The sequence below is a fragment of the Sorex fumeus genome, unplaced genomic scaffold, assembly GCF_029834395.1.
Source record: "Sorex fumeus unplaced genomic scaffold, SorFum_2.1 ptg000082l, whole genome shotgun sequence".
NCBI classification, from domain to species: domain Eukaryota; kingdom Metazoa; phylum Chordata; class Mammalia; order Eulipotyphla; family Soricidae; genus Sorex; species Sorex fumeus.
In genome coordinates this window covers 1,147,030-1,173,894 of record NW_026606139.1, presented here as the reverse complement: position 1 = coordinate 1,173,894, position 26,865 = coordinate 1,147,030, and the positions used below count along the sequence as shown (strand labels likewise).

The following is a 26,865-nucleotide window of genomic DNA, read 5'->3' as shown; positions in this document are numbered from 1 at the left end:
TCCCCAATATGACCCTCTTGGTTGCTACCCCCCAAAACCATACCAACAGTAGGGGTATATGAACTCAGCTTTGTATCCATCAACCAGTGATTTGTGATCCGGCTCTGAATTGGTGAGGGGGGGCGCTTCTTTTTTAAATGGTTATCTCTACATATGTCAGTGTCTGTGTATGCGTGCATGTTGGTGGTGTGTTGGGATCTCACACTCATGCCCCAGAATTTAATCTCAGGATCTCACAAAGGTGAGGGCTGTGTAATCACAATAACTAATATCCCCAGACTTGACTAGTCTTTTCATGGAGCAGAGAGGGAAAGGGTGCTGGGAACAGGGTTAGGGTTGGAAAGGCATCTAATCCAATGGCATTCAAAGGGCTCGTGGTCCCCTGGAAGGCGACCTCACAGGGTACCAGGTGGAAGAGACCCACATAGCAGTCTGCTGGCCTCATGAGGAAATACCTGGACAGCTACTCCCTGAACGTAACATTAATGCACATCTGGGCATGGCTGCCTGATAAGAGGGCAAGCTCCTCCAGCAAGGTTGCCAAGCAGGTCAGCAGGCCAAGTCTGATAGTTCCCTGTGTACTTGGGCCTCTTCGCATTTCACAAATAGGACTTTGCTCTGGACTCATCTGCAAATGCACTCCTGGAATTTTGCCAGAAGCCTTGCTGACCATCTTCCAGATTCCACTGATCCTGCTATGGAGGGGTCATGGTCTCAGCGGCAGTCTGCCAGGGCCATGTCCTGTCCCTCCAAGTAGCATGGACAAACATTGACAAGGATGAGGCTTCTCTCTTGGCTGACCAGCAGGAAGCTGCTGATGTGCTGGGCCAGTCCTGCCAGACCAAAGGCAAGAGGCTTGTTTCAGGTAGCCTAAAGTCAAGCTGCAGACCAGTAACACAGGCCCAGTGAGTGTCAAGGGCAGATCACATCCAACACTTTCCTACTAGATGATCCTATCTGAATCTACAGACTCTGGGGGGCCAGAGTGTGGCAGAGGAGAGCACTACCAGTATGGCCCAAAGGGTTCTCAGCCATCGCTTACTCTTCAACATGTTGTCTATTTTTCTTGAGTGAGGGAGGAGGTCTGAAGCCATACTCAGTGGTGCTGAGCACTCATAGCTGTCTCTATGCTAAGGGTTCATTCCTTTTGGGACTCCCAGGACCATGTCTGGTACCTAAGCAAACTCAGGTCAGCTGTGTGCCAGACAAGTGCCTTACCCTAGATCTCTCCCACCATTTTTTTTCTCCTTAAACAGAAACAAGTTTTTAATTTATAGGGGCCACCCCCAGCCGTGCTCAGACACACATGTGGACGCCTGTTGGAGGTGTGCTGGGGTCACAGGGGGCAAAAGACTAAGGTATCCCTAAAAGCATTGCAGTGGGAGAGATAGGCACAGCCAAGTCCAGGATTCCTGGACCATCTCCCATATCACCTAGAAAGTGGAGCCTATAAACCAAACTAAACATGGAGGGTTTATTTGGGGCGGGGGGGAGGAAGGGAGGGGGAGCAGGCCAGATAGGGGAGGAAGATGGGGGAGGCAAGGTGACAACGGGTTGGGTCCCGCTCCGGCAGAAGCTCCGGAATAAGTCTGGCAGGGGTGTCCACTGGCGCAGGATGTCCTTCCACTGGCTGCAGGGTGTTCGCTGGCACGAAGCTATTGGTTGCCTGGCAGTAATGCAGCAAGGGGCTGGAGGAAAGGCCCCACCCTTCTGTCCCACCTCTCCAGACCTCTGCACCCCCACACTCTGGGCTGTTGGAGGCTCCCAAGAGGCCCGTTCCCACACCCCATCTGCCTTGTGCTGTTTCAAGTCCCAAAGTGGTGGCCAGGCCTGGGAGCTTGGGCAGTGATGGAGAACACCCAGCACAGCAGCCTCTGGACTGCAGACGTGTCTCCCACAAACAAGCCGGTCCCGTTTTTCTCATTCTCCAGAAGAGGAGATGGGGCATGAGGATCAAAGATTCTGCTCTGGCAGGGTAACAGGGCGAGCTCACAGCAGGTCAGGCGCTGAACAGTCTGGCTCTGGAAGACCATGACAAACAACTTGGATTTTTATGTTGTAGGCAAAGGAGAGCCACAGAAGGGCTTCAAGTTGGGACAGTGTTAGGCATGGGGCCTCTGGCTGGACAAAGCTCCGGAACTCTCATTGCTCCATCGTCCCAGGGGACCAAACTTGGTAGGAGAAGATGTTGGAGAAGATCCTTGCTCTGACGGAGCACCCTGTGGGTCTCTGTAAAGATGTGTCTTCCTCTAGGTCGACGCCGTCCACCAGGACCAGCTGGTCAGAGGCAGGTGGGGTGTGGGTGGAGAAGGCGAAATGCGGGGCCGAAGAGATGGACTTAAAGACCAGGAGCAGGAGAAACAGGTGCTTGTCCACCACTGGCCTGCACCTCCGGAGACTTGGACACCCGCTCATGTGTTCTCTGGTGCTGCCTGAGATGGTCTGAGCGCATGAACTGCCGGCCGCACAGCTCACACCGGTGGGGTCTGTACTTGGTGTGGATGCGCATGTGCCGTCCAAGCTCATCAGACCGGATGAAAGACCACAGGCAGCCTTCCCATTTGCATCGGTAGGGCCTCTCGCCTGGAGGGGTGAGGAGAGAGGGGAAGAATTAAGTGGACTGGCCCAGCAGGAAGTGGAGGAGGTAGACTTTGGAAGGCAAGCAGCCACAACTGAGACATCAGGAGCAAAGAGAGAAAAGAAGCCAAGTTATCTTCCCCACAGGCTGGCTGGCTCCCAGAGAGGGCTGTGCTGTGACGGCCACCATCAGTCCCTCCCGCCTCCCTCTCCCACCTATCCCTCCCTGTCACCTTCACCTTGGCACAACCACATGGACTGTGTGAGCAAGTGAGTTTGGAGGAGAGAAAAGAGGTCTCGTGGTGAGGAGTGAAGGTCAAATCCCAGTCGTTCTTGGCCAATCTACATACCAGAAACACCCCCGCCACCACCATATACCTGTGTGTTTGCGCTGGTGACTCACAAGGTGGGAGCGTTTGGTGTAGGCCTTGCCACAGTTCTCATGCTGGCAGCGGTACGGCCTTGAAATCGGCGATCTTCTCCCAGGATCCTTTTCCTGGGTCTTGGGGCTCTGCTCTGGCCCCTGGGCTGAGGCTCTGGGCTGCTCTGGTAAGGAGTAATCTTCCCCACCGGCTGGCTGACTCTCAGAAGAACTTGGGGATTCTAAAGCCAGCAGTGATGGGGATCCAGCCAGGGGCATCTCAAGATCGTGGCGGTCTCTAGAGGATAACACCTCAGGCAAACAGGGGAGCGTTGCCTGGGTCTCGGCTGAAGACATGACTGGGGCCAAGGTCATTTTAGGGATTAGAGAATCCCTGCTGGGAGGTCCTTTGGGGGAACCAGAACAAGGCGTTGGTGGGTTCCAGATGCGGGACATCATGGAGACGCCAGTGGGAGCCGAGGTGGATGGCCCAGTGCAGGGCCCCCTGAGATTCCCACTGTAGGTCAGGGCCACTCTGGGAATCCCCGGTTCTCCCAAGGACCCCGCCTGAGGCCCCCTGAGGAGCATCACTCCGGGCTGGGAGGGGCCTGGGCCCTGACAGTAAATCATGCGTGAAGGCATCAGGGCCACTGGGGAGCAGTAGTTCACACCAGACTCGGGCAGCAACACACTGAACCGTGACTCCACTTCACCCACATTCTGCCGGACAGTCTCTACAGATCCCGAGGGAACCCTCGCCAGGTCTGGACAGGAAGCGCAGAGGCGATAGCCTGGTGGGTTGTGGTTCCAGGAGGTGTGCACGCCACCACTTCTGGGAGATGAGGACATATCCAAGACGGACACTGATTTCTCAGGTTCCTGCAAGAAAATGAGACAGAGTCAGGAGCTCAGGCACTTAACTTGCATGCTGGAGTGACTGCAGTCCAGGTTCGAATCCTCAGCACCACATGTGGTCCATCCCCCAAGCATCACCAGGTGTCACTCCTGAGCACAGAGCCAGGAACAGCCCTGAACACTGTTCAGTGTGGGCTAAACCTCCCCTGCAAAAGATAGAATGATGAAATAGGTAAAAATAACAAGATACATCAATATGCTCTCCAAAAGAGTCACTTGAGAAGTAAAAGATCTTTTACATGAGATATAAACTTTACTTGAGATGCGCTGAAAAAGGTATTCCATGGGCTTAGAACATAACGTGTGGTAGAAGACATGCTTCACATGTGTGAGTCCCTAAGTTCAATCCCTGCATTGCAAGCACATAAGCAGACATACCAGGCAAATAGAAGCCAAAGGAGAAGCTGGCATAGCTATGCTTATATCAGACAAAACAGGCCTTAAGATAAAGACTGCAGGGGCTGGAGCGATAGCACAGCGGGTAGGGCTTTTGCCTTGCACGCAGCCAACATGGCCAACACAGGTTCGATTCCCAGCATCCCATATGGTCCCCCGAGCACCACCAGGAGTGAGTACATGAGCCAGGAGTAACCCCTGAGCATCGCCGGGTGTGACCCAAAAAGCAAATAAATAAATTAATTAAATAAATAAAATAAGATATTTCTTTAAAAAAAAGATAAAGACTGCAGTAAAAGACAGCCATTACATAATAATAAAAATAGGTCAACTAGACAAAAGAATTTTATATCTGTAAATATTTATGATGCACCTAAGTATATAAAAAAAGCAATAGTTTTAAAGATGAAATAAAATCAATACAATAATAGTAGCATGATAGCAATATAAGATTAAGCAATATTTGGGGGAGTGCTCAAGGCTTACTCCTGTGTCCGTGCTCAGGGATCACTCCTACTGGGGTTTGGGGGGAAATATATGATGCCAGGGATGGAACTCAGATTGGCCACAGGCAAGGCAAGCACCTTACCCAGTGTACTATCTCTCTACTCCCAAAACAATACTTTATTACTCTACACTTCCATAACAGATTATTCAGGGGAAAAAAAATCAGTAAATTAAGACAGACTTAAAATAGCCCATTAAACCAGATGGAGCGAGCAGACATATACACAACACGCCATTCAAAAGTATATCATAGCGTACTGCTCATTTGCAAATGGATAATTCCCCAGAATATATAAGGCCACAGCACAAGTTTTAGTAATTTGAGACAAATCACATCAAAAATTTTGTTTGCAGGCTGGAGCAATAGCACAGCCGGTAGGGCGTTTGCCTTGCATGCGGCCAACCCGGGTTCGATTCCCAGCATCCCATATGGTCCCCTGAGCACCGCCAGGGGTAATTCCTGAGTGCAGAGCCAGGAGTTACCCCTGTGCATCGCCGGGCATGACCCAAAAAGAAAAAAAATTTTTTTTTGCTTTTTGGACCACACCCAATGGTGCTCAGGGTTTATTCCTGGCTCTGTGTACAGCATATGTGGTGCTGAGGATTGAACCTGTCAGGCACAGTCAAGGGAAATGCCCCCAACTCACTGGACTATCTCTCTAGCCCCTCAAACATATTTTTGAACTACAACAATATGAAATTTTAAAAATATGAAATAAATCAATTACAAAAAAACATAACTTTCCTGAATATGTAAAAGTTAACAAGATGCTGCTGAACAGTTAATAAAATTAAAGAGAAATAAAAAACTTTTTCTTTCTTAGAAATAAAAACAATTAGAAACCAACATACTGAATTACCAATATACCAGGGCATAGCAGTGTCAGTTCCAAGAGGCAAGTTAATAGTAATTAATTCCTACATTAAGAAACAAGAACTCAAATCATCTAACTTTAATCTCAAGGATGCAGAAGAAAAGAACTAAAATTAGAAGAAAATAGAAAAGATCAGAGTAAAAAGCAAATGAAATGGACAATGATTCTCAATTTAAAAAAATGAAATGGAATCATAAAAGAAAATAGAACAGATAAGAAAAAAAAAGACCTTTTAAACTTTTAAGCCAAATAGACAAACCTTCAGCTCTTCTCACTAAGAAAAAGAGAGGATTAAAGTTAAAATAAGAAGTGAAACAAGGGGCTGGAGTGATAGTACAGAGGGTAAGGCATTTGCCTTGCATGCAGCTGACCTGGGTTCGATCCCCTGGTTCAATCCCCGGCATCTCATATCATCCCCCAAACACCGTCAGGAGTAATTCCTGAGTGCAGAGCCAGGAATAACTCCTGTGCATTGCTGGGTGTGACCCAAAAAGAAAAATCAAAAAAAGAATTTTAATCTGCAGTTTTCTTTTTTCTTTGCACTCAGGAATTACTCCTGGCAGTACTGAAGGGACCATATGGGATGCTGGGAATCAAACCCAGGTCAGTTGCATGCAAGGCAAATGCCCTACCCACTGTGCTATGGCTCCAGCCCCTGCAGATAAAAATTCTTGATGAATGCAGATGCATACAATTTCAACATATGGGCAAAACAAATTCAATACCTCAAAAGGATACTGGCACTATGATCAAGGGGGATGGATTTATTCCAGGGATGCAAATATAGCTCGGTGCATGCAAAACACTTGTGTTATACTATACTAACGAAATGAAAGATAAAAATTATATCACTATCGGGATAGAAGATTTAAAAAAAGCATTTGACACAATTCAACTGCTTTTTTTATGATAGAAACTCTAAAAGTATAGAGGAACATGCCTCAACATAATAAAGACAATATATGACAAGACCACAGCTAACATCAGACTTCATAATGAAAGAGCCAGAATCCTAGGAACAAAAGGATAGTTCAACAGGCTAAATACATGCATCACGTAAGGAGGCACTGGTTTGATCCCCAGCACCTCGTGTGGCCTATCCCCAAGTACCATCAGGAGCAACTAGAGAAGAGTTGGAAGTAGCCCAGAGCACCACCAGATATGCATCTCTCCACCAAAAAAAAAAAGCCAAAAACTTCTCATTTTGGAACAGAAATAAGACAAGGATGCCAACTCTTGCCATATTTACTAACAGTAGTATTAGAGGGCTTCGAGAGATAGCACAGAGGGTAAGGGATTTGCTTTGCAGGGGGGCAACCTGGGTTCGATCCCTGGCACCACCACATATGGTTCCAGAGCCCTGCCAGGAGTGATCCCTGAGCACAGAGCCAGGAATAATCCCTGAGCACTGCCAGGTGCCCTGGCCCTCTCCCAAAAATAAACCTTAAGATTCCACCAACAGGGGCCAGAGGAATAGCACAGTGGAGAGGGCATTTGCTTGCACACAGCCAACCTGGGTTCGATCCCTGGCATCTCATATGGCCCCCTGAGCACTTCCAGGAGTCATTCCTGAGTGCAGAGCCAGGAGTAACCCCTGAGCATCGCTGGGTGTGATCCAAAAAGCAAAAAAAAAAAAATTTCCATCAATAATCTTTTAATACTAGTAAGTGAAAGATGACTCATAGGGCCAAGTACATGCTTTGCACATAGAAGACCCAAGTTTGACCCCCAGCACCACCTGGATCCCTGAGCACTGCTGGGAGTGTCTCCTGAACACAGTCAGAATGATGCTCCTGGGAATAAATCTGTTGAAAAACCCAGGTTTGTGGGATTTGTGACTGAAATCTTCAGACTCTCATGGAGTCAGGAATGGGTGACCTACCCCCATCTCCCTGCTCTTCCAGTCATGCCCACAAACTCCCTCTACTGCCATTGAAGCTCATTAATGGTCATGATCCAGAGACTCACAAATACATCTCAGGAGAGAGCCACAAGCTGCTGAGATGCCTCCAGACCCCAAAGTCACCATGCAGTTAAAATTTTAATTCCAGCTCTATCACCCCATTTTAAATTTTAGAATTCCTGGAGTGACATCTCATACTCTATGCCACTGAAGTACAAAGAGTAGCACACCACATTTGATGGGCTGTAAAGTAGAAAGCAACTGAACTCGATTAAAATAAGAAAAAAAAAAAAGAACCACATATGGTCACATCTGAACTCAGAACTAGGAATAGGCCCAGAGGGCCACGAGGTGTAGCCCACTGTCCCTCTCCCAAAGAGGGGTCAACAGAGGTCTGAAGGGATACTCAACATCACTTCTCAGAAAAGTACAAATAAATCACAAGTCATCTCACATCTGTTAGAATAACTATCATTAAAAAGATAAAAATTATAAATAGTAGTACTAAAGGTGTAAAGAATAGGGAACGCTTGTACTGTATTTGAGGAATGTAAATTAGTACTATCATTGTGGAAAATAACAAGGGGACTCCTCAAACTGCCATTCAATCCAGCAATTCCACTTCCAGGATTGTTCTGAGCATAGCAAAAACACTAATCCAAAGGAGAATGTACAACATCACTGTAGCATGATCTACAATAACAGACAGGGAAACAACCCAAGAGTTTTCTCAGTGAAGTGATGGTTTTTAAAATGGGGTGTAGAGTGTATAAGGGAATACTAGCCATGAAAAGGACTCTGCCACTTCAGTAACAAGAAATTGTTCAAAGTGAAATAAAAGAAATTCCAGTCATAGATGGAATAAATCCCTGAACTATCCCACTGGTTGCAAGAAAACATTAAAGATTATTAGATTGTATAAGAGAAAAAAAAAGGTAGTGGGACTTGAGTGACAGTACAGAGCGTTTGCCTTGCATGTGGCCAACCTGGGTTTGATCCTCAGCACAAGGTCCCCTGAGCACCTAATGGGGTGATCCCTGAGCTCAGATCTTGAAGTACTGAAGTAAGCCCTGAGCACTTCCAGGTATGATGTAAATTTTACACACACACACACACACACACACACACACACACACACCGCACCACCACCACCATCACCACCACCACCAGATTAGATTAGAACCACCAGGCATCTGGCCCAGATTAACAACAGCTGGCACATATTCCTGGATCAGCCTGTACTAGCCTGGAGGAACCAGAGGACAACTAAAATTCCAAGAGGAAATACTTCTCATTCATTCTGAGTTCAGCACTGCTCTGCTACCAAGCCCAATAAACCCATCGCACAAGAAAACTGTAACATCTCTGATGAATATAGATACGAAAACCCTCAACCAAAAGGAGCAGACCAAATACATCACAAATAAAGCAAATGAAGCCTGACCAACTAGGATTCTAGGCCAGGAATGCACAAATGATTCAACCTATCAACCAGGTTCAACACATCATTCAATATAACACCACTGTATACGTAAAATAAAGGGAGGACTCCCACCTCAACTGACACAGAACCAGCATTTGGAGAAATTACTTTTTGATGACTGAAGGAAAAAAATCAAAAAACTAAGCAAAAAAGAAAGGAAGCAAAAGAAATTCCCAACATAGGCTGGGGAGGAAGTTCAGGAAAAGCATATTCCTCTCATGTATAAGACCTTGGGTTCAATCACCAACATCACCAAAGAGAAAAAGAAAGAATAAACCCCCACAGGATAAATGCTATTTATGAAATGTCCACAAGGAACAACATCCTCAGTCATGAAAGACTGAATACTTTGCATTTAACTTCAAGAACAAGATAAGGAGGCCCACTTGCACTTCTATTCAACATTGTATTAAAAGTTCTAGGCAGCAGGGGCTGGAGCAATAGCACAGCGGGTAGGGCGTTTGCCTTGCACGCGGCTGACCTGGGTTTGATTCCCAGCATCCCATATGGTCCCCCAGGCACCGCCAGGAGTGATTCCTGAGTGCATGAACCAGGAGTAACTCCTGTGCATTGCCGGGTGTGACCCAAAAAAAGTTCTAGGCAGAACAAGTAAGCTAGAAAAAAAAATAATAACAGGATTCCAAATTCAAAAGAAAGAACATTGTGTTATCAGGTGATACAATCATGTATGGAAACAATGCACAAAATCCTGGGTTAAGATGTGGCCTGGAGATAGAACACATGCCTCATATGTGTGGCTCCTAAGAAGAAGTTGGAAGTGGGGAAAAAAACGACAAAATCCTCAAGATTATAATTACACACATACACACTTAAAATCTATAGGAGAAAAAAATAACTGTTTTTTAATTTTTAAAAAGACAAAACAAAGAAATTAGAACTAAAACATTCAGCCAAGTCATAGGATACAAATTTGATGCACACACAACTTATATACTAAAAATGAGCAATCTGAAAAATTAGGGGGGTATTAAATTTATAATAGCATAAAAAAGATTTATCTGGAAATACCTAAGAGAAGGGCTGAGACACTAGAGAGATTAAGCCACTTGCCTTGCATGCAAACAGCAGTAGTTTTATCCCTGGCACTTCATGTGGTCTGTAAAATCTTATCACGGCGAAGGTTGTGTGTTCACGGGCTCACTGGATGGCTCTTTCTCACCGCCTATGTTCGGTGCTCTTGAGTCCTGTGTGTGGCCTGGATCAGGACGGCTGTTCTTTCTCTCAAGCTTGAGTCCCTCTCGCTCTGACTCTCTTCCTCCCGAGCTTACAGTCTTAGTTTATATAGCAGTCACATAAGGCGGTGACATAAAGGTGGGTTGAATATTGACGAATCAACAGAGAGAGGTAAGACCACTCCTCCAGGAGATTAACTCAGGGATAAAATCTCATCTACAGAGATTACTCCAAATTACTAGGAGATCCGCTCAAGGGTGGGATCCCAACAAGGGTGTGTTCTTCCCTCAGTTAGTAATCTACTTAAATAGTTGTAATAAATCTACTTCTAATATTTCTAGCAATGTCATTCTGTATAAGCACAGTAAGAGATATAAACTTAGTTTGGTTCTCCCTGAGAACATCTCACTATACATTCCACAGTCCTCGGGCCAGGTTAATCTTCCTAGCTCCAGCAGGGTCCTAGTCTCGTGTTACTCACTTTTGGATCATGACAGCATTTGTCCATGATCATGCCCTCAACTTATAGTTGAGTATCGTGGCTCTTTGGCCTGGCCCATTTCAATGCCAGGGTAGCTCACAGCTTGCCCTGGGTCCATTCAGTCCCTCGTCAGGACCCTGCTTTTGGGGTGCTAGGAACTAAGGGCAACTGAGTCAAGAAATCAGATGCCCAGGAGTAAATATTATTCAGAGTCAATCAACTCCCAAGTTACAAAGCATAATATTAACTGTCTTCCTGTGTCCACACAGAAAGGACATTGCTTACAATACAAGTTCAGTGTCCTTAGATCGGTGTGACCCGATAAACCTAAGCTACCTGAGGAAGGACAAAAGAGTGTTATCCTACAGTCTCCCAAACAAATACTGCCAGGAATGACCACTGAACATAGAGTTGGCATTAACCCCTGAGCACCACCAGGAGTAGCACCCAAACCCAAAGCCTCCCCAGAGAAAGAAAACTGAAAACTACAGAATACTGCTAAAAAATAGAAATAGACATTGATGAATTTTAATTATGTTAATGCTACCTCAAAACAATCTACACATCAATACAATTCCTATCAATATGTACATATATAAACTTTGCAAAAAAATTCAAATCTACTATAAAATTCATATTTAATTTTTTTTACTTTGGTGGTTACATTGTAGATGCTCAGGGGTTATTCCTGGCTCTGCACTCAGAATTACTGCTGGCAGTGCTCGGGGGACCATATGGGATGCCAGGAATTGAACCTGGGTCCGTTGCGTTCAAGGCAAATGCCCTACCCCCGTACTATTGCTCTGGCCCTCGTATTTATCTTAAGGGACAACAAAGTAGGAGCTTGGGACATAATGTTTTGAACATAAACTCTCTCTCTTTCTCCTCCTCTTCATCACATTTCTCTAAATTTATTTAAATAAAATTACTTTATTTCTATTAAAAAATAATAATCTTGAAAATAATTGTAGGGTTGGACACTCTAGAACAATAATACAGCAGGTAGGTCACTTGCCTTGCATGCAGCCAACTCAGGTTCAATACCCAGCACCTCATACGGTACCCCAAGCACTGCCAGGAGTGATTCTGAGTGCAGAGCCAGGAGTAACTCCTGAGCACTGCTGGGTGTGGCCCAAAAACAATAACAAATTGGAAAATATACACTTTTTTTTGACTTCTTGGGTCACACCCGGTGATGCTCAGGGGTTACTCTGGGCTCATGCACTCAGGAATTACTCCTGGCGGTGCTCAGGGGACCATATGGGATGCTGGGAATCAAACCCAGGTCGGCTGCATGCAAGGCAAACGCCCTACCCACTGTACTATCGCTCCAGCCCCAAGAAAATATACACTTCTTATGAGCGATAGCACAGCGGTAGGGCATTTGCCTTGCACGCAGCCAACATGGCCGACCCGAGTTCGATTCCTCCGCCCCTCTCGGAGAGCTCAGCAAGCTACCGAGAGTATCTCGCCCGCACGGCAGAGCCTGGCAAGCTCCCCATGACGTATTCGATATGCCAAACACAGTAACAACAAAGTCTCCAACGGAGACGTTACTGGGCCCGCTTGAGCAAATCGATGAACAACGGGAGGGCCTTTATCTTTACCTTACTTCGAAACTCCAGTAATCAAAATAGTGTGGTATTAACATTAGGGATAGAATTGAGGTCAGAGAGATGAGTAGATAAGGCATTTGTCTTGCATGCAGCCAATCTGGGTTTGATCCCTGGCACCACACATCTTCCCATGTATACTTGCAAGAGTGATCCCTGAGCAGAGTCAAGAGTCACAGAGTAGTCAGGTGGTATGAACCAAACAAAAAACAAAATGAAAATAACAAAATAGTTGACCAGCGGAAAGGAACAGGGGTTAAGAATAAGACCATTCAGTTGAAGAGGACAGTCTTCAAGTGATGCTGAATAACTGGATATATGCACTGCAACCCTTAAGAACACATACAAAAGCCAAGTCAAGATAGCTCAGAAACCCAACAAGAGGACTGGGGGTGTGGCTCAGTGACAGAACATTTCCCTTGCATGTGTGAGTCTCTGAGTTCAATTTGCAGCACCAATAAAAAGGTCCCTTAGCACAGCCAGAAGTAACCCAAAAACTAAATTATAATTTTAAGATAAAACTCTTAGTAGAAAGATTGTCGAGACAGTACAGTGGTAAGGTGCTAGCATTTGCATACCACCAACCCTGGTTCAATTACTGGTACTACCATATATAATCCCCACAGAAGTCCCTGAAGGCAGAGCCAGGAGTAAACCCTCAGGTCCCGCTGGGTGGGGCCCAAAACAAACAGAACAAACCAGAAAAAAGTCAAAATAGAAAGATGACTGTCACAGCCTGGCATGGGAATACTGGGGAACAGCTGTTTCTAGGTTAAGGAAAGTTTCCTTTCAAAGTGAAAGCAAGTCCTAGATCTGATGATAGTGGCACAGGCCGTGGTTGTGCTTAATACCACCAACCTTCACACTTCACCACTACAAGGTGGTTTCAATATTTTCATAGGGTGTAGATTTCACCAGAATCTTATTTTAACGTTTCACAAAAAGGAAACAAGCAACATTCCGAGCTTCCCAAGCATGTACATCTTCATCTCCATGTCTCCTTCAGTTTTATTGGTTTCCTTAACTCGACCTTTGGGGCAATCTTTCTCATGCAAATAATTCCTTGCCATTTATAATTCAATTATCCTTAAGCAATAGCTCCCAGGCATACCTCTGCAGAATCCTCCAGTAGCCAAAGCTCAAAATGTGAATAGCTCACAGGCACTTCAAAAGATCTTTACACCCAGGGGGTAGGGCGTTTGCCTTGCACACGGCAGACCTGGGTTCGATTCGCAGCATCCCATATGGTCCCCTGAGCACTGCCAGGAGTAACTCCTGAGTGCAGAGCCAGGAGTAACCCCTGTGCATCACCAGGTGTGACCCCAAAAGCAAAAAAAAAGATCTTTATACCCACCTGCAACCCATCTCTAAGGTCCAAGGACCTCTAAATCCTGTTCCTTCTCGTCCGTGTGTGTGTGGGGGGGGGGGGGGTTTCCACCAGTATTCCAGTATTCTCACCCAACTCTGTAATCCAGAAATCTCTGGAAAGATGGTCAAGTTGGTCATACAGCCAACACATCCCCCAACACCACCAACACAACACACACACACACACACACACCCCACCAGAAATCTGGCTCCCCTTCTATACCTCACCCCCAGCCCAACTGAGATCCAAGTAATTGTCGATTCTTGTGTGGGCTTTCCAAATCTCTAGAATCTTGTTTGCTTCCATCTCCACAGTTCTTTCTTCCCCACTTTCATTCATTCCTTTTTTTGTTGTTGTCTTTTTGGGTCACACCCAGCGACGCTCAGGGGTTACTCCTGGCTCTGCACTCCTGGTGGGGCTCTGGGGACCATATGGGATGCCAGAATGGAATCCAGGTTGGTCCACCCGCTGTGCTATCTCTCCAGCCCTCTCTCCCCATTACTTTCATTCCAGATGGGATCATTCCAATGGCTTTCTGACCTTTGCCTTGAATTCTACCCAGAATTCAAGTGCCAGAACACTCATAAAATAGCGATTCAAATAGAACTGATTCCATCATCAAGAAATCTTAAAACCGAGTCAAGCCTTACATGTTCCTGACTCCCAAGGTACCCAGCGGTTCCTGACACCCTATCCCCCATTTCTGTTCTCTCTGGACTTTCATCTCCTCCAGCTTTCACCTCCAAGGGGAGGCATCCCGCAGCCCACCTCATGTCTGGTCTAAGGACCTGCAGAGCCCTGGCCAATCAGTGGTTCTCAGTTCCCAGACCAGATCCTCAGCTGACTCTCATCTCCTCCAATCTCTGTTGTTAGGGCCTGTGGCCATCTCTCTTTTTTGATTTATTTTTTTTTTTTTTGAACCACACCTCTCAGGGTTTACTCCTGGCTTTGTACTCTGGGATTACTCTTGGAAGGATTAAGAACAGCATAAGAGTACAGAGGATGGAACCTGGTCACTGGTGGGCCATGAACAAGGCAAGTGCCCTACCCCCTGCACAATTTCTCCAGCCCCCCCAACACACACACACACACACACACACACACACACACACTTCTCTACAGTCATTTGCGCATGTCCTACTATTTAGTAACAAGATGGTACGTGTCAGGAGGCGAACACATCGTTGACTTTGGAGGCCTGGCCATGGCCTCCGACTTGGTTGGGCTCCACTAAATATTCCATTTCCCCCTCGCACCCGCTTCCCCACTGACTTCCTAAGTCAGTCTTCTCTCCCCGGTACCCAGGCCCTTCTCCCCAAGTCACCTGGAATCGTCAGGCAAGCACAGGTCTAGAATCTCCACCTTTCTTTTTAAGCCCTCCCAGATCTCCGCTCAGTCGTCTCCCTCCTCTCCCGGCTCCCGGCCCCACTCACCTCTGCGACCAGGCGCCGAGCCGCCTGCCAGGAGCACTGGCGCCGGAGCAGCTGGGCCTCCTGCTCCATCTCCAGCGGCGCTCGCAGGCCGCGTCCAGGTGAGAGCAGGGCCCACGTGGCGCGCCACCCCACCACGCCACAATCACCGTATCCCGCAGCGCCGGGGGGCGGAGCCACGGGCCGCACCCACCTGCCCCACCCAGCCTGCTCCTGCTGCTTCCGGTCGTCTTCCCTGGAGGACCTTCACCACTCCTCCAGTCCTATCCCTGCCCCATCCTCCTGTCCTGGTCACGCTTCAGTGGTGCGTCTCTGGTCGAGTTAGGGGGCTCCGAGGTTTTGGGTCAGGCCTCGGGAACCAGACCCGAGATCAAAGACAGGCAGGAGACTGAAGAGAGTGAGAGACAGGAGTATGTGGCCTCTGTAGATGGAAGAAGCCCACCGACACCCACCGATCCCGGGCCCCTTGTCCCTGGAGGCCTGGATGGCCACTGCTAGCTGCTGTCCCTCTGTCCCTTGAGCCCAATGTGGGAAACTGGGTGCCACCAGATCTTCATGCTATGATAATCATGGCGTGTCCACTTTGGGGTAGGAGGGGGACTGTGTTTTGGAACCATGGTCAACGAAAAGTCTTTTTTCTCGACCGGAGAGATAGTACAGTGGGTAGGGCATTTGCCTTGCACACGGCGGACCCAGGTTCAATCCCCAGCGTCGCATGTGGTCCCCCAAGCACCGCCAGAAGGAATTCCTGAGTGCAGAGCCAAGATCGGTGGATGTTACCCAAAAAGCAAAAAAAGAAAAAAAGAAGTCTCCTTTCTCTCATGGAACTTTCCTCCTTAACAAACAGGTGACTAAATACTGTCACCAGTCATTGTTAGGCTTTTGGGGCTGGGGGTGCCATGAAGAGAAAAAACAAAACCGGAGAAGATGAGCCGAGAGTAAATTTGCAAAGTCCTGGAAGCAGTCCAAAATGGGAGGGGGCTGGGGTGGCATCCTTAGGCGAGGAGGAGCTTGATTTGCTAGACTAGGGGGGTCAGGATGAACAGCCAGCTGGCCTCGCCAGGTAAGCCAAGGAAGATTGCAGAATGGCGCAGCTGGGTCTTGGGGCGCATGGAAAGCAGCCTAGGTTTTTCCCTAGGTTGAAGGGGGAACCTCTGACGAAATCTATGCAGAGAACTGGTGAGATCTAGGTTTAAAAACGATCATGGGAGGGGGCAATAAAAAGTAAAATTATCAGTGGGCTTCTTGGAGGCTCGTGGATTATATAGAAAGAGACGGTAGTGGAGAAGCCCTCGGCAAGCTGAAGGACAGATGTTGGTGCCAGGTGGTGGGTATTAGTGGAGATCAGAGACTTAATTAGAATTAGAAGGGACCAGTCTGGAAGAAGAGAAACACCAACAGGCTCCTGGGTTATTGCTTTGAGCCACTGCCTGAATGATGATTACGCCCTTGGGTGCCATGGAGTGGTGCGAGAAAATCAGAATCCCATGTGTGTGCTTTCTTCTTTATTTTTCAGATGTCTGGTAAATATGCTCAAGTAGAGACTGAAGAATTAGACCAGGTCTACGCAACACTCAACACCATCTCTGGACCACTTCCTCTTTCTGAGCCGAGCAGGAAGTTCTAATCTCCAGGAAGCCGCTCCCAGGAGTGGCTCTTAGATGAAGCACAGGAATCAGTTGGAGCCCATCTCTAGGAGAACTTGAGGCCGGGAGCATTCTCACAGTGCCCTCCTCCGCTACGCACCGTCTGATTCTGAGATTCTGGAATCTGTGACTCTCTCTCACTTCCTTCTCGCTTTCTTCATTAGCCACCAGAACGGAAGAGGATTAACTTTGTCCTGTAGAAGTTGTTTCCTCAAAGTCTTTGTTCACCAACCCTTGCCTTGGGGCAGAGCATGAACCCACCGAGCCAGCCCCACCCCTCCCCAGCAAAGCCTGGATTGTGTTTATTGTGGACTCTGGGACACCAGGGGCTTGAGAGAGAAAAAGTCACTTACGCTGGGGATCCTGGTTCTTGCCCCAACCTTAAACTTCATCTTACGCATGCACTGCTCCAGAGAATCTGGACTCCATGCGCTCACTGCTCCTGAGACAGCAGGTCATCCTGGGGTGAGGTATCCCCCCCACCATAAGAGCTACCCCTGAGTGCTTCTCCCATTCCTGTATCTCACACACAAACATAAAGGTACCAGGCACAGGCTTTGTTGCAGATTCTCTCTTATCATTTAAGACCAGATGATTGGAGAAGCTCGTGCTGATGCCAAAAGGTTCATCACGTCATAGGAGAGGAATGCCCTGACCTGCTTCCGGACCTAGTTTCTCAGCCAGGAGAACCCTCCTACTCATCAAGGGTGCCCCTAGCCTAACTCCTTCCTCCCTTGCTCATCCTACAGGTGAGGTGGGTTTCCCTGAAAGCTGGCCTAGTTTAGGTGCTTCCCCTGTGCTCCCACTGCCTGGGGTTACATCAACATCTTAAAACAGCTGACTGGTTGTTTTAATTGACAATAGGGTTGTTACTGACTGACTTACAACTTTTCCTTTTTCAGGGGCCAGAGAGTTAGTTCAGTCGATAAGGCCTTGCCTTGCACACAGCCAATCCCCTTCAGGAGTGACCACTAAGCACAGAGCCAGAAAGCCCTGAGCAGAGCCAGATATGGCCCAACCCCCACCCCACCCCACCCCCCACACACAAAATAATAAATAACTCGTTTGTTTATTTGTTTTGGAGGGAGCCACACCTGGCATTGCTCAGGGATTACTCCAGGCTCTGCACTCAGGGTGAGACCATATGGGGTACCAAGGATTGAATTGGCCGCGTGCAAGGCAAGTGCCCTACCCACTATACTCTCTAACCCTCTTTTATTTTTCTTCTGCAGTGCTGGAGGTTGAATCCAGGGCCTCAATCACGAAAATCAAATGGTCTTTACCACTGAGCTTCATCCAGCTCGAAACTCTATTTTTGTTTTGGGAGCACACTGAGCAGTGCTCAGAGGCTATTCCTGGCTCTGTGGCCAGGAGTGACCACTGGTGATGCACAGGGAGCCAAATACAGTGCCAGTCATTGAATCAGAGCTACATGCGAGACAAGCACCCTAAGCCCTGCACCATCTCTTGGGCTGCCCAACCCCAAACTCTTCCTTTTCTGCCTTCCCGGCTCCCACTCTGAGGCCCACATATACACTCCCTGTTCTGTCTGCTTCTTCTGGAATCACACTTCTCAAGTAGGGGACAGTTTTCAAATGTCCCTGGGAGGACTTGAGAAACTTTTATAGCAATCAGATGAATTATTTCCTACTTATTTCCCATGATGAGGAAAAACTGGGGCTTGTGTTTTGTATGCCCCATCACCTTTTCTTTGTTTAATCATTGATTTTCACTCTATTTCACAACAGATCCCCTCCCTTACTGGTTGGGGAAAAAAAAAAAAAACCTTTCACCACAGACAGCTTGAGAGGCGCTAGTCTGTTTCCCAATAATCTGGAACAGATCTGGCACAAGAAGACGTTATAGGGGGCTGGAGTGATAACACAGCAGGTAGGGCGTTTGCCTTGCATGAGGCCAACCCAGGTTCAATTCCCAGCACCTCCAGGAGGAGTAATTCCTGAGTGCATGAGTCAGGAGTAACCCCTGTGCATTGCTGGGTGTGACCCAAAAAGAAAAAAAAAGTTATATAAAAAAAACAAAATGAATAATAATGAAGGAAACTGATGAAAATAGCAGGCAGGAGTTGGTGAGGGCCCTCTTGAGCAGCTGGCCCTGCTGGCACCCTGCTCTCAGCCTTCGGAGCGGTGAGAAGGCCCCTGCTCTGGTTTATAGATTTTGACCTGGTATACATGAAAATGATTCCGTGAATAAGGGTTCATAGTTAGAACTCGCTGGCCTGAGACAGCAGAAAATAATTACTGTGCTACAGGGCGTTAGAACTGAGTTGGGTGGATATGCCTGAGGCCCTCAGTTTGATTCCAGACTCTAAAGATAAGTTTAAAATAAAATACAACTATGGATGAGTGAGAATACAGAAGGTAGAGCTTTTGCCTTGAACACACCAACCCAGGATTGATCCCCAGCATCATCATCTATGGTCCCTGATCCCCACCAGGGTAACCCCTGAACACAGATTCAGGAAGAAACTGTGCACCTCCAGGTACAGACCAAAAAGAAAAAAATTTAAAAACTTAAACAGAAACCTATAAACATAGAAGTTACCTTTTTTTTTGGGGGGGGGGCGGGGGGAGTATCACCCAGGTGATGCTCAGGGTTTATTCCTGATTCTGTGCTCAAGATCACTCCTGTCAGCCAGGGTGGAGTTGCAGGGGACAATCATATGGACTGGGGATCAAACCTGAGTCAGTCACATGCAAGGCAAGGGTCTTATTCACTGACTCATTTTCATGTATGCCAGGTCAAAATCTATAAGCCAGTGTAAGTTCAGAGAATCTCAGTCCTGACTAGTAGTCACAGCAAAGCACAGAGCACCCCCCCCTTCACAGCTACCACCCTAGACCCTGGAGAATCAAATAATAAAGCCTCCACTATGACATGGGAAGTCAGGATAGTGATGTCATCATAGCGGTACTGGAAGGGCGTCTTTGTCTTTCTCCCCAAGACCACCAATTCAGACAACTTGAGATTGGATAGATTGAAAGGGGCAAAAGGCACAATTTCTCCTTCCTCCACCATTCTTGCCCCTAGACAGCCTTGAACTCTCAGTGCCAAGAGAGCCTAGTAGGCTAGGATTTCCCCCCAGGGAAAGGCGAGGGGAGGTCAGAGAGTAGCCAGCACCCATGACTGTGTAGACCACTGTGAAACCAAGCCACTAAGCCACTTCTTCAGAGAAGCTCATCGAGGCAGGGACAGCAGGGAAAGCACAGAGAAAGGCCTCCAAGGGCACCCATGGGGAGCAAGTGTTGGTGGGGATGTGGAGAGAGAGGGGGGGGAGGGAGGGAGGGAAGGAGGGAGGGGGGAGGAGAGGGAGAGAAAGAGGAAGAGAGAGAGAGGTGTAAATTATGGAGTAAATGGGTACATTTATATTCCACAGGCTGCCTCCGTACTTACAGAAAGTAATCAAAAATGATCACTTATTTATTTCCATTTGGGGGCCATGACAGTGGTGCTCAGGCCACTCAGGTGGTGAGTCTGGGGGTCAAATCCTGGACTCCCACAATTTCTCCCTGGCCCAAATCAATCACTAAACCTTTCCCAGTAGCTATGGGATTAGCCCCAGCACACTCCTGCGGTTGACTGCTCCAATGACTAGAAACTGAGGCAGGCAGGTTCCTGGGATGCAAGATGACTCTAGCTGACTTGTTAGGGGAAAAAATATGCAGGAAGGCGCCACAGTGATAGCACAGTGGGTAGAGCACTTGCCTTGCATATGGCCGACCCAGATTCAATCCCTAACATCCCATATGGTCCCCTGAGCACTTCCAGGAGTGATTCCTGAGCGCAGGATCAAGAATAACCCCTGAACATTGCCAGGTATGACCCAAAAAAACAAACTAAAAATGATGATGCAGGAAGTGGCCAGTAGGACCATGGCTATTAGGTCCTGATGCAGGTACCTGGTTTGTATGAGTCTATAGGAATTCCAAGTCAGAGAAGCACAGAACAGAACAGAACAGAACAGAAAGGCTTTATTAAAGAATATTAAAAGTCACAGCACACACTCTGAGTCAGTGCAAGCATACTCTAGAGCAAAGCCCCAGTTGCACACAAATTTCTTGCTAGTATCACTAAAGGAGGAGCTGGAGTGATAGCACAGCGGTAGGGCGTTCACCTTACAAGCGGCCAACATGGCCGACCCGAGTTCGATTCCTCCGCCCCTCTCGGAGAGCCCGGCAAGCTACCGAGAGTATTCGATATGCCAGACACAGTAACAACAAAGTCTCCAATGGAGACGTTACTGGGCCCGCTCGAGCAAATCGATGATCAACGGGAGGGCCTTTACCTTTACCTTTACCTTATCACTAAAGGATATTAACTATTTGCTTATTAACTATTAATAATTTTAATGCTATTACCTTTTATCAATGATTAATTAATAGTTGATTAATAATTGATTGAATAATTAATTATATAATTAAACGATTAATTAATAGTTAATTATTAGTGATTGAATACTGTTAATATTATTATCTATTATTAATAATTTTATTATTAAATAATATTAATAATTATTATTAACTATATATTAAGGGCTGGAGCAATAGCACAGCGGTAGGGCGTTTGCCTTGCACGCAGCCAACATGGCCGACCCGAGTTCGATTCCTCCGCCCCTCTCGGAGAGCCCGGCAAGCTACCGAGAGTATCTCGCCCGCACGGCAGAGCCTGGCAAGCTCCCCGTGACGTATTCGATATGCCAGACACAGTAACAACAAAGTCTCCAATGGAGACGTTACTGGGCCCGCTCGAGCAAATCGATGATCAATGGGAGGATAGTGATAGTGACAGTGATCACTAAAGGAATAGGCAAAGTAGGGGTGAAATATTCACAATATTTCAGGATAGGAGGAAGACTGGGGTGGTGATTTCCAGAAAGTAACCACCTAGGGGCTGGAGCCATAGCACAGCCGGTAGGCCGTGTAACACAGTAACCACCTAGATTCTACCATACTTGGCTACTTTTAGGAGTTGTCAGGACAACTGGAAACTCATGGTGTGGGTGTGTGGTTTTTACTACGCAAATGTGTTCTTGCAAGTTTGCAGTTGTCCGTCAGTCACCTGATCCTTCATCCTGATTCTCTTGGCGCCAACCAATACACCATGAGTCTCAGTCTTTGTTACATCTATAACATGTTAGCTCTTTTGATAAAACATATGGTTCATAAAGAGAGAGTAAGAACTTGAACCCAGGTCCGCCAGATCTGAGCACTGGAGTGGTAAAAGAATTTACCAGAGGAGCAAAATGGTTGATGTGAGAGCAAAGTAATTTCTTTATAAGAGAGAACTCTGGGGCTGGAGCAATAGCACAGCAGGTAGGGCGTTTGCCTCGCACGTGGCCGACCCGGGTTCGATTCCCAGCATCCCATATGGTCCCCCGAGCACCGCTGAGAGTGATTCCTGAGTGCAAAGCCAGGAGTAACCCCTGAGCATCACCGGGTGTGGCCCAAAAAGCAAAAAAATAATAATAATAATAAAATAAATTTAAAAATTTAAAAAAAAAAATAAAGAGAGAACACTGACCAAACTGAATACAACTACCATTGGAGGAGTTATTTCCTTTTGGAGTTTGTCACTCTCACTGTCACTGTCCTCCCGTTGTTCATCAATTTGCTTGAGCGGGCCCAGTAACGTCTCCATTGTGACAATTGTTACTGTGTTTGGCATATTGAATACACCACGGGGAGCTTGCCAGACTTTACCATGCGGGCGAGATACTCATGGTAGCTTGCAGGGCTCTCCAAGAGGGGCGGAGGAATTGAACCTGGGTCAGCCATGTTGGCTGCTTGTAAGGCAAGCGCCCTACCCACTGTGCTATCACTCCAGTCCTTGGAGTTTGTGTCCAAAGGAAATGGAATCAATGTCTTAAAAGCTATTTGCGTGCCCAATTTTATGCAGTATTATTTCCATCAGCCAATACAAGGAAACAATCTGAGTGTCCTTTATACATGCCTGGAAAATACACGCATGGATAATACAATAAGGTCTTACTCTGCTTAAAGACAAAGGAAAACTTGCCATCTGGGAAGACATGGATGGGCTTTGAGGGTGTAAGCTAACTGAAATAGATCAAAAGAAGGCAAAAACCTTGTGATGGCACTTACACAGGCAATCCCAAAGAATCAAGACACAAGGGGTTAGATACATGAAATATAAAAAAGTTGGAGCCAGAGCAATAGAATGGACCACATGTGGTATTATTCCCAGGATCACATAGCGCCCCCTAGCCCTGTCAGGAGTGATTCCCTGAGCACAGAGCACAGAGGTAAGTCCTGAGCACTGCTAGCAGTAACCCATCCCATATAAATAAATATTTAAAAAAGGAAAAGAAAGTATAAAAAAGTTTTAAAACATTATCAGTTTATGAAATAAAAGCTTAAGGAGGTACTGGAGTTTTTGCCATTGTAGCTTTTGTGAATAAAGTATTAACTTTGAAAAATAAAGAAAAAGACATTCTTGGGGCTGGAGCAATAGTACAGTGGCTCGAGCATTTGCCTTGCATGTGGCCTATTCAGGTGTTGGGGTCTCAGTAGCCGGCCTGAGTGTTTGACTAAATCCCCTGCCCCTGAAAAAAAGAGCTGGTCCTGTTTACAGGGGCCCAGGGGCTTGCTCCAGCCCTCCACACTCGCAGGCACTCTGGTTGAGGATGAGAGATCTGACGGTTACCATCTGCCTGAGCTAATACACCTGGCCCTGAAAGCAGGAGATGCAAACCATCATCTATATGGAGCCTGACAAGGTAAACGTGATACAAGTGGATTGTCCCTAGAAATGAATGTATAGGGGCTGGAGCAATAGCACAGTGGGTAAGGCATTTGCCTTGCACTCGGCCAACCCGGGTTCGATTCCCAGCATCCCATATGGTCCCCTGCACCAGGAGTGATTCCTGAGTGCAGAGCCAGGAGCAACCCCTGAGCATCACCAGGTGTGACCCAAAAAGCAAAAAAAAAAAAAGAGAATGTATAAAAACCCCTGTGTGAGAGCTAATAAATGGATTGCTGCTTGACCACCAGCTTTCCCCCTCTGCGTGGTTCTTTCTCGGTGGCAGCGGGAGTCTACGGCGCGCGGAGGGACAGGGCAGAGGCTTCTCCCCTTCCCACTCCCTCTCTTACAGGGAGTAAGTCCGGCTACCAGGGCATCATACTCCAGAGTGCTGGGGTGGACTGGCCAGGACCCGCTACCGGGTTCAATTCCCAGCATCCCATATGGTCCCTTGAGCACCGCCAGGAGTAACCCCTGAGCATCACTATGACCCAAAAAACAAAACAAAACAAAAAATATTAGATGGTGACATCAGGCACTGCTGAGTGACAGGCACATGGGAAGACTGAGACTTCTGAAAACAGAAAATGATTTCAAAATAAGAAGTTCCCCAAACACTTCCCCCAAAAGGACTTTTCATTCTTTGACTTGTTTCCAATTTTATAGAGTTTTTAAGGAGTCCTGTATTGTGATGCTTTATCTTCTCTAAGGATGGCTCTTGAGCATACAGGAAGACTGTCCTCACTCTGTCCTCACTCTCACTCCTGCTTCATTTAGACCATGTGGTAGGAATACCCGAGCTCAGGGCTCACCCGGCGGGTCCATACCCACCAGCACCTTGGGAAAGCCCAGTCAGAGAAGCTACCTTTGCTCAGACTTCAGAAAGGATCTAGGGTATAGGCTTTTATTTTTTATTTATAAAAGTAAAGTAAAAGCCCTCCCGTTGATCATCGATTTGCTCGAGCGGGCCCAGTAACGTCTCCATTGGAGACTTTGTTGTTACTGTGTCTGGCATATCGAATACTCCCGGTAGCTTGCCGGGCTCTCCGACAGGGGCGGAGGAATCGAACTCGGGTCGGCCATGTTGGCTGCGTGCAAGGCAGACGCCCTACCCACTGTGCTATCGCTCCTTTAAATTTTCTATCTTCTTGTTTTTGGACCACACCCACTGAGACTCAGGGCTTACTCCTGGCTCTGTGCTTGAGGGTGACTCTTGGAGTTATTCAAAGAACTATATGGGTTCCAAGATCCAACCAGAGTGTGGATCCTCAGGCACTGGGTGTTCTAGTCAGACTCTAAATGGGCATTTTTGGCTGCACATATTTTACAGAGTTGGTTCATTTTTACATTGTACTGCCTCTACAGTCCCCATTCTTGTATTATTTTAGAAAATGATGCAACACTTATGATGCTACTGGAACCCAGGACCTCACACATTTGAAATACCTCTCTATCACTTATTTTGCCACAATTTTTTTTAAAAATCAATAGTATAATATATCAAAAATATTACATTGCATACAAAATTTTTTGGAGTCACACCTGGGAATGTTCAGGGGTTAGTCCTGGCTCTGCACTCAGAAAATTATTCCTGGGAGTGCTTGGGGGGGTTGGAACCATACAAGATGCCAGGGACCAGAACCAGGTCGGTGCATGCAAGGCAAATGCCCTACTTGCTGTACTATCCTCTGGCCCATGGCTGTGTTTTGTTATTTTTTTAAATTTGAGGACACTCCTGGTGATGCTCATGGGTTACTCCTGGCTATGCACTCAGGGATCATGCCTGGTGGTGCTCAGGGGACCATATAGGATGCCAGGGATCAAGATCAGGTTGGCCCCATGCAAGGCAAGTGTCTTACCTGTTGTACTATCTCTACAGTGCCTGAGAGGGTGGGTTTTATGGGATCAAAAAAAGTGTTTTAAAAAGAATTAAGAAAAAAAGTTTTATGTCTATGCTGAGGTATAGTAGTGAGTATTGTTTTTTTTTTTTTATTGAATCACTGTGGGAAAGGTTACAAAGCTTTCAGGTTTAGGTCTCATTCATGCAAATATCAAACACATTTCCCTTTACCAATACTTATTTTTTACCATGAAGAACCCCAATAAAACCCCACCCCCCACCCCTCCCCATCCCTGTGAGGCAGATGAATTCTAGTTAACACTCTATCTGCTTTGATGAGTATTGTTTTTATATCAGCCGAATCAACCCTGGTGATCAATGGGGTGACAAATGTCACAGCCAGATCGCCCTCACATATACAACCATGCCGAGACCACTCTCCACACGTATGAAGGTAACGGCAGAGGAACAAAGGCATGCGGGTCCCAGGGCTGAGATCTCCAAGCCTGCTCGAATCAATCCTCCATCTTCTAGTAGGCAGGGGTGACACCCACCAACTGCCCCCCCCTCCACCGTGTAATCCCATCAACGGACAAGACCCAGAGACAGAGACTATAAAACCCAGCTCCCGGAAGCACGTGGACGCATTTGTGGCCACATGACATATTATCTCATTCTTGCTTTGGACAACTTGGCAGGCTACCAAATGTAACCTGTCCACATGGCAGAGTCTGGCAAACTCCCTGTGGCATACCCAATATGCCAACTACCAGTAACAATGATGGGTCTCATTCTCATAACCCTGAAAGAGCCTTGAATGTGGCACCTTTTTAGAATCTCAGGGGTAGGACGAAGGAGGCATTACTGGTGTGTGCTCGAGGCAATTGATGAACAACAGGATGATAGTGTGTGATTGTGATTGTTTTTATATAAACAATACTTAGGATTTGTAATGTATTCCTTAAATGTAATCCCCATAATCTTTTGTTAGCCTTAAGACCTAGAGAAAATATTGTTAAATGATAATTTTTGGATATAAAGTGCTGTAGGGAATCATAGGCCCTGTAAAGAATCAAAAATCTGCCCCACCAAAGACATAATTAAGGTAATTTCAATGGATAGACCCTGAATGTAGAAGGAAGGCCCTCTTTGAGATGCTTAAGCATCTCCCAGAAGGATGTCTCCAGGGAAGATCTGATCTGTGGAGAAGACAGAACTCAATCGCATACTCTTTCTTGACTGTGCTCCCTTAGTAACTCTCTAACTAATTTCCCAAACACATCTGCTCTAGCAGCCTGTTTCAAGAGATCACTTGGTGATTTCCCCTGTATATGAGAAATATACTTGCTGTTAACACATTCTTCCTTTTTCTCTTATTAGTCTGATGCTCCTTTGGTTATTTGTCTAGGTTCTGAAAAACCCCAAACAGGTGCAGGATGATTTTCTTTGGGCCTCAAGAGTCACCAAGTTTTTCGATTTGTTTTTATTTTATTTTTTT

General features: G+C 46.8%; 1 protein-coding gene across 1 annotated transcript; it reads right to left on the bottom strand.

Moving 5' to 3' along the window:
• Window positions 1-714: 714 nt before the first annotated feature.
• Window positions 715-15,176, bottom strand: LOC130039095 (Krueppel-like factor 17). The gene is made up of 6 exons (XM_056130960.1): window positions 15,108-15,176; window positions 2,956-3,817; window positions 2,384-2,583; window positions 2,173-2,337; window positions 1,907-1,967; window positions 715-833 (listed from the first exon to the last, which is right to left on the bottom strand). Exons 1-6 carry the CDS (start codon window positions 15,174-15,176, stop codon window positions 715-717), a joined length of 1,476 nt encoding a protein of 491 aa, XP_055986935.1.
• Between the last annotated feature and the right edge of the window lie 11,689 nt (window positions 15,177-26,865).

Coding starts and splice junctions, on each gene's coding strand:
- LOC130039095 (XM_056130960.1), bottom strand. CDS start 15,176: ATGGAGCAGGAGGCCCAGCTGCTCCGGCGCCAGTGCTCCTGGCAGGCG. Junction 2,338..2,383: donor CCAAGTCTCCGGAGGTGCAG/GCCAGTGGTGGA, acceptor CTGGTCTTTAAG/TCCATCTCTTCGGCCCCGCA. Junction 834..1,906: donor GAATGAGAAAAACGGGACCG/GCTTGTTTGTGG, acceptor TTGGTCTGGCAG/GACTGGCCCAGCACATCAGC.